General features: G+C 33.5%; 1 protein-coding gene across 2 annotated transcripts in view; it reads right to left on the minus strand.

Annotated features, from left to right (window-relative positions):
* The window catches only part of LOC117121279 (leucine-rich repeat-containing protein 15-like), a 16,082-nt gene that overhangs the window by 2,139 nt on the left and 5,682 nt on the right, over nt 1-8,261 (minus strand). The window contains exons 1-8 of one of the 2 annotated variants that reach the window (XM_033266413.1): nt 8,005-8,114; nt 6,470-6,541; nt 5,355-5,429; nt 3,952-4,020; nt 3,789-3,857; nt 3,424-3,495; nt 1,718-1,786; nt 110-256 (exon numbers count right to left, since the gene is read on the minus strand). In XM_033266413.1, the coding sequence (XP_033122304.1) occupies nt 110-256; nt 1,718-1,786; nt 3,424-3,495; nt 3,789-3,857; nt 3,952-4,020; nt 5,355-5,429; nt 6,470-6,537 (569 nt within the window). In that variant the 5' untranslated portion in view covers nt 6,538-6,541; nt 8,005-8,114. Of the gene's footprint in view, nt 1-109; nt 257-1,717; nt 1,787-3,423; nt 3,496-3,788; nt 3,858-3,951; nt 4,021-5,354; nt 5,430-6,469; nt 6,542-8,004; nt 8,115-8,261 lie in introns of those variants that run through there. The other variant, XM_033266412.1, reaches the window with a different exon arrangement.

Consider the following 8,261-nt stretch of genomic DNA (forward strand, 5'->3'; position numbering starts at 1 on the left):
CGATATATCATATAAGCCTATAGTTTGATTAAGTTATATATTATATATTTTATTTTATTTATTTATTTTATTTTATTTATTTATTTATTTTTTGTTTCATTAAACTTACAGCTCTTTCAGAGATTTCAACCCACAGAAATATTTTTTGGAAATATACCGAATGCTATTTTTTGCCAAAAGTAATCTCTTTGGTGAGTGAGCAAGGACGCTTCTATTTGGGTGAGATCTGAAATCAATATAGTTCACACTCATGGTTCTGAAAAACAAATTATGAATTTACACACTGAAATTAATATTATTACTATTTTTTTTTTATTAATACAACATATCATACAATGTTCAATCACTCGGTGGTAGTAGTAGTAGTTGTTGTTGTAAGTTCTAACATAGTTAGACATGTGGTATCAATAATAATAATAATAATAATAATAATAATAATAATAATAATAATAATAATAATAATAATAATAATAATAATAATAATAATAATCTTGGAAGAAATTCATCTGGTTATCTCATTAAAATAGTTATGTTTTTTTATTTCTTTTTTTAAATGTACTCACTTTAGACGTTTCGTCAGCCTACGAGATGAAAAGTAGGCTTCCCATACATCAAAGGAATCAAAAGAAATCAAAAGAAATGTTAAGGATCAAAAAATAAATACATAATTTCATACCAAGAAACAAGATCTGAGAACAAGTGGTACACCAAAAAATAAAAATAAAAAAATACAGAAGAAAACACCTGCGGTTGGATTTATGAAGTTGAATGCCTAAAATTGCACACAAACTGGAAGACCATTAAGATTTTTTTTTTCTCTGCTCCAGCAAGAGAGTATCCCTAGTCATGCTGCTTTACACGCACCACCACATACAAAGGGCACCTTTGAATCCGCCACTGGAATCACTATGGATAAGAAAGAAAAGGAACACAGTGGACAGAGATGAGGGACTTTTTAAAGGCAACACGGAGGTGGCGGGTGGCCCCAAAGATCTGACGAACAAAGAGGAGGATGCACGTCATTGCACTACACCTGCGATAACAACACGTCAGCTAACTAATGAAATTCGCCGTAGACGAACGAAATGTCTTATGTGAGTACATAAGTTTGGTTAAATAAAACAAGAAATCAAAACATAACAAATAATAATGATGACAATGATGATACTAATAATAATAAATAATAAAAATAATAATAATAATAATAATAGAAATAATAATAATAATAATAATAATAATTTTATATTTTATATTTATTTGTTCTTTATATTGGGTTTCCTCTTCACTAACATACTCCCAGAGGGTTCAGTACATATAAAACATTAAAAATTCACAAGCAAAACATTTATACCATAAAATTAAGCAAGAAATCCAATTGAAACAATTATAAGTATTTACAAATCATTAAAATTGTCATAGACATTATTAAATTCATAAAAGCCACCAAAGCAACAACCGTCATTTCCACAACTATCATCACTAACCACCATAATAATAAAAAAAAATGTCAAAATGAAATGCAAAATAACAAATCATTCTAGATTGTTGAATAATAATAATAATAATAATAATAATAATAATAATAATAATAATAATAATTATAATAATAATGCGTCACACATATCATATAGCATAAAACATTAATGAAGTATTAGTACTATTATTTCCCCCGTAGACGGGCAAGATTCGCAAGTGAAAAATAATGTACTGTACTCACAAAGACAGTTCTATCTTCAGTCTATAAACAGCAAGTGGAATTTTTGTTAGTCGGTTTTTATTTAATGTCCTATAAGTCAGATAATAGGTGAGAAATAGCAACAGACTAAGTTAAAGAAATATAAATTTTATTGCTTTATTCTTGATTTTTGTTTAATAAAATGTACAGAAAGCATATGCCGAAAAAAAAATAATAGCTGTTTTGTGCAGCGGTTGTGGTTCTGTAGCAACATTGAGGTCGGATGTTCAATCTCTCGCTGTGAATTTCGCTTGTGTCCTTAGGCAATTGGTACTATGGTATGGTTGTCTCTCCACCTAGTACAAGTTAGTTGGTAGTTTCAAACACAAAATGCGCTGATTACAACTGCATCGCTATAGCATTCGCCCCAGGGTGCTGAGTGTGTTCCGTATGTTCTTGATCCAACGACCAAGGGTAATATTTTGTGAAGCGCTTGTTGGCATAAAGCACTATGCAAGTCTACATAATATATGTGTTATTTGTTATCACAAAAGCCGTATGGAATATCAAATTATAAGTTTCACAGTAGGTAAATGTATGTTTAGCTTATTCCCATCCCAAATTTCCTTTCCAGCGAACGTTTTGTCTAGCCGATATGCTGAAATGATAATATAAATATTGTATTACACTAAAATCCTAATTTTCTTGGTGCAATTTTTACTTAGTCTACTTATAAAGACTTTGGAATTTCACTAAATAATGTAGTTTACTTCGCAGCATTAAAAGGCTCATGAGATTGTGATTAAGACGGTTAGGCAATTCTCTTATTTCATGTCTACTTATCGGTATCTTTTTTCTTGAATTACATTTTGAAACTCGTGGCTGACTGCGCGTCTTAAACAAAGATGGTGGACATTTCCTACTGCAGTTTTTAGAGTATTTATGGGGTCGAACTTACCTACCAGAACCACAGCACTATAATAAGCTAATCCAATTTGCCATTCACATGTAACATTATCAAATCAAATCAAATCAAACCAATCAAATGAATCAGAATAAGAATACACGATTTGTTACACTTAAAAAAAAGTTTCACCGAGCGTACACAGATTGAAAGACTATAAAAGACAGGGCGGAATTACTAGGTTGGCACAGTGTGTTCGCGAGTGAACCAATGTATTGATTGTGTGGATAATGTTATTATTGGCGCGCTACAGCGTGTGGGTAGGGACAAGGAGGAATTTTCCCTCAGGTTTTCTACATATTAGTAGACTATCCAACTATAAAATCGATTAAATAAGCGACTGTAACCAATAAATTGACATATTTTGGACAATGGACCACTTTCGAAATATTTTAATATAGGCCCAATTTGCTGACGTCGGAGACCACCCCCCCCCCCCCCCCCCCCCCCAAAAAAAAAAACAACCCCCCTGTTAGTGTGTGTTCGCTCTGTCTAGACACTGTAATCCTCATTAGAGTAATTCCGCCATATTCATTAGTCAATATAGAGCATAGTCTTTCACCCGGTGTAAACTCTGTGACATTAGGCCTAGATTCAAAGTGTAGGCCTAAGAATATTACAGACTCCCAAAAACCAAACCTCGAGTCTTCCTTACACCAAACCTCGAGTCTTCCCCACCCTGACTCTCCCCACCCAAAAACATACACACACACAGACGAATATACAAATCTGATGGTATAGATAGTTATCTAATGTACTGTATTCGAAGTACAGGATTACTTACACACATAGTACACTTCCCACCTCAGCAAATGCTTCAGGGTGTATATGCTGCAATTTATTAGATGCCAATTGTCTGTATATCAAAAACAAATAATTTTTTTAAAAATAAAGTTTACTTTTGAAATTGTTTATAATATAATATAGCTAGTTATACCGGTATGTGTATTTGTGTCTGATTTGTATTATTCATGTTATTATTCATAGTTTGTTATTTTGAGGAAACTCAAACAAATTAGAGCAGAAGGACCGTACACCTCAATTATTAGTTATAATCTGAAAATATCGGCAAGCAGTGATTATCACGCTGGTTTCTGTAACACACCGATGCAAAAACCAAAAGGTGAATATCAGTTACTCTGTACTTACACATTATTTAACGAATGTGACTGAAACACTCTCGAAGGAATGGTTGTAATCGAGTTATCCGATAAATATCTGTAAAATTAGATGATTATGATAGTGTGGAAAATATTCATTTGAACTTTGTACATGTAATTGTTAATTTATTCAAAAAAAAAAATGTAGTTACAAAGACGAGCTGTTTCCAAGATTTCTGGAACTTCCCGTTGCTATTTCAGTTGCACCTACTGTTAAATATCTGTGAAATAATTGATAAAATTTACTATATCATATCACATTCATGAGCCAATACACGTAGGTAAGGTAAAATCGAATTTGTGCCCATTGTGCCATCTTTCTTATGGCATTTGGGCCAGACTGTCCAAGGCTGGGCCTGGGCAGCGCCGTAGTGTTGGCCAGTGCAGCCAGTGCAAAATACTGAGGCCCAGGGCTATTAGGACCCATTCATAAATAGTTCAAAAAATAATTTCCAACTTAATGTTTTTAAGAAAAACCACCAGCAAGCCCCTCAATAATATTTAGATTTATTAGAGGAGTAATTATTGAATTCTGTGTTCATTTCAATTGTTTAATTTTCATCTAAAAATATAGGCATTAAAATCATGTTTTAAAATAAATATTATAAAATATATAAATTCTTGAATAAGCAACAATTGTAAATTTGTAGAGGGTGCTTCTATCTAAACTTTATCAAAACTTTGGATTCAAAAGGTTCTTTAGCCAATTTATTGTAAAAACGACCAAGGTCAACAATAAAATAGTTTGGGGAAAAAAACACAATGATCACGGTTTTTTGGGCGATTTTTCGACCCTCCCATTTTATGGTGGTTTTTGGTTTTGTGGCACTCTAATCGGTATATTTCTTGGATACCATTGTTAACCCCCTATGCCATAATGTGTAGGAGTAAAAAGAAAAGAAGGACTTCTTACCATGAATTTTCAGAAAGAGGAAACTGACAGCTTCCAGCATCCCCCACTAGCCATAGCTCAGGCCTACGCGGCCTTCATTTGACGCTTCACATTAAAGTCAGGCTCCGGAGGGGAAAAAATTGATAAGTTATAGAACTGATTTTTCTAAGACTGAAGAAAGTAGTTTGATCAAAAACTGAGCAACGGTGAATGAGATACGGATTATTGAATATTTAAAAACTGGGGGAATAAGGTGTAAAAATGGGCGATTACACCTCTTTTTCCGCCAGTTTTTAAATATTCAAAAATCTGTATCTCGTTCACCGTTCCCCAGTTTTTCGTCAAACGACTTTTTTCTGCCTTAGAAAAATCAGTTCTACAACATATCAACCATTTTTTTCCCTCCAGAGTCTGACTTTAGAGGGCCCGGCAATCTTGCACTGGGACCTATACTCAACTAGCTACGCCGCTGGGAGAATTTATACTCTTGGGTAGAAAGACAAGCATAGATAAAGTGTCTTGATTAAGGAAGCGACTTGCACAGCAAGGTTTTCAAACCCCGATCTCAAGTTTTAGAGTCTGAGCCATAACCGTTGTGCCAACCGTTTCTACTCAACTCATTGAAACATCGAGAAAAGGAAAAATAGCAAACTATTAACTTACATCATACAAGGCGTGGAACCGTTCAGAGAAAGCATGTCCTCCTCGATTGTGTCAATATTGTTGTAATTAAAATCGCTTCATTAATTCATTCAATTTATTCAGCCATAAAAAATTAAAATATACAATAAAAACAATTCAAAAGATGGCAAGGAAAGTCAAAAGTAAACTTAATTTTCATAGCTCACGGGCTTGACAATCCAAAAAGGAATTGACAACAATATAATTTCCAAATACAGCATAAAAATATAAAATAATTTCTTTATAAACAAACAGGAAAAGGGAGGAAATACAAAATTGCATTCAAAAGGTAACAAAATAAATCAATAAGATAATTATAATTATATTATAATGTTATAAGTCAAGTTTTGTATTATATAAACCAAAATATGTTTGTCACTACATTTTTCCCAACGAACTAGTCATCGTCAGGTGTTTTAACTAACCGAAGTTAGTTCATATCATCTAATAACTAATGCCGATTACGTGCGCCTTCTGTAATGTTGCGAGATCTTCTCCAGAGACCCCAAAACTGTCTAGGGTTGAGTGATTGTAGCTGCATTTATGAACAGCATACGGTAAGTTTAAACAAGTGACGGTTCGTTCAAGCGCCAAATTTGGAGACCATTCCTTCCTAGCTAGTTGATATATACAAATTGACAAAAGAAGAAGCATATAAAAATTGACAAAAGAAGAATATAACACCTAAAAAGCAGCTTGCGCTCACAACACTGAGGTACAAAGACAAAATTGAGTATAAAAAAAAAAAGTTTTAAGGATTACAGTTACCCATACTTTAGAGAACCAATAATAGAACGACTTAAAGAAAACTTTATCACAATGGTTTAAATATTTATTTATTTCAAGCTTTCCTAATACCTAGATACCATCTATTTTCTGAATGCTATGAACAAACTATCAGCCAAGCAATAACTGTGAAATCTAACCCAATGAGTGTTCATAGTCGTCTTGTATGGTCGTCTGTATGGTGGGACAATCAGCTGGCTAGGAATTCAGAATGATCTCCAAATTTGGGACTTGAACGAACCGTCACCTGTCTAAACTTACTGCATGCTGTTGATAATTAATGTGTTCGAAATGTAATGAAAGACACTTACAGAAGCGATAGACTGCTTAACATTGTAAATGTGTTTGGTTGAATCTCCTCAATACCACATTTTACCATGGTTCTGTGTGAAGGACAGACGAAAAAAGAAAATAATCAAATAATATTTATTAAGTCTGAATATAATTTTTTTTTAAATACTGAAACACTACCGGTACCTGCTATGATCCTCACTGGCTAAAGCCAACAGTCGCGGGGGGTCAAGGGAGGGCACGTGCCCCGGGTGCCAGGTTTGTGGGGGCGCTGAAATAGGAGAATGAGAGTAAAAAAATAAGCACTGTTTAGAAAAACACGACGAAATTGATGTATGTAGTCAGGAATGAATACTTTCCAGTTAATAATAAGAATCTGAGTGTAGTTGTTTTTATTGGTAAATTTATAGATTGTGATTTCTTTTCAGTCCATTTCGACCGTTTTCTCTTATTTTTTTTTTATCCTATTCTGTAATGACTACATGACTAAAGCTCATCCTACCATATCTCTGATAAAAGCGAGACTATCTTTGGCACTACTTAGTATTGAGCGTGATGAAGCAGACAACATTGCTAACTTTGATCATGTTAATAATGTGGAGAAGGTGGAGCATTCGCCTGTGTCTTTTCAAACGGTACGCCCTGATTATATAGCTGCTAACTCACCATGGCATGCCAATAGACTGCACATCTCTTGTCTTACGAACCAAAAGTTAAGAATGATAGAATTCCCACAATTCTTGGTCACAGCCCTAAAGCTTAATTTATTGACTAATAAGGTTAAGAAAGATCATGATACTCTCAAACAAGACCCTAGCATTGAGCCTCTCTTTTGTAATCCCCCTATAATTGCTCGCTAGGCAGCCACCCAATTTACAATGTTTGTTAACTTCATCCGAGTTACTCTGATCTACCAATCAACTTGGGAACATACCATGTCTCAAACCGAGGTGTCAACTATGTTCGATAATAACAAAGGTTAAAAGATTGAATATGGAGCGAATTTTAAAATCCCACCCCCTCGAACCTTGATTGTAATGTCTCGAATGCTGCATACATGATATATTTTGACAAATGTTATATAGGCAAATTGGTGATACCAGCGCTAAACTTAGATTTGTTTTTGAGAGATAGGAGCAAATGGTTTCCTGTGAGCCATCACTTAATCCTTTTATTCCTGTCCAATGGACTGAGAAAAGATCTAGGCTTTGCCAGTGGATAGAGATATTCACTAAGAATTATTTAATCTCTAATCACCCTGGCAGTCATCTACAGATACCACAACAGTATATTTTCAGTTACACCTAGTAATTTGCATATCATCATATCATCACTAAGAATGCTTTTCTACTGTTGTCTCATTCTTAGGACAGGACAAAATATTCGTCCCTAATAATATTATGTTCCTTAATACATCAACTATGTACGATTTTGTTTCTTATCGTATCAATGTCTAAATAAGGGTATACATAATGTATGTATAGGCCCTACTTAATAAGCCCTTATATTATGGGTTCCAAATACATGCATTCAAAATACTAACTCAGATACTTACAATGTTGTAAGGAGCGTTGTATCTTTGAATGTTGTGTTCTTAACGACAGGTATATTATTGCCGTCTAAATACCTAAATATGATATTATTGATTTAGGCAAACAAAACAAATCATATATATAGTGACTTATATAGACATATTATTATTTGTAACAATGTCAAAATAAACGAGTTCTCAATCAGAATTTACTGTAGGTCGTATATGTATATATATATATATATATATATATATATATATATATATATATATCTATGAAG

The sequence above is a fragment of the Anneissia japonica genome, unplaced genomic scaffold (genome assembly GCF_011630105.1).
Source record: "Anneissia japonica isolate Jap-2015-1 unplaced genomic scaffold, ASM1163010v1 scaffold131_len961581_cov171, whole genome shotgun sequence".
Classification (NCBI taxonomy): domain Eukaryota; kingdom Metazoa; phylum Echinodermata; class Crinoidea; order Comatulida; family Comatulidae; genus Anneissia; species Anneissia japonica.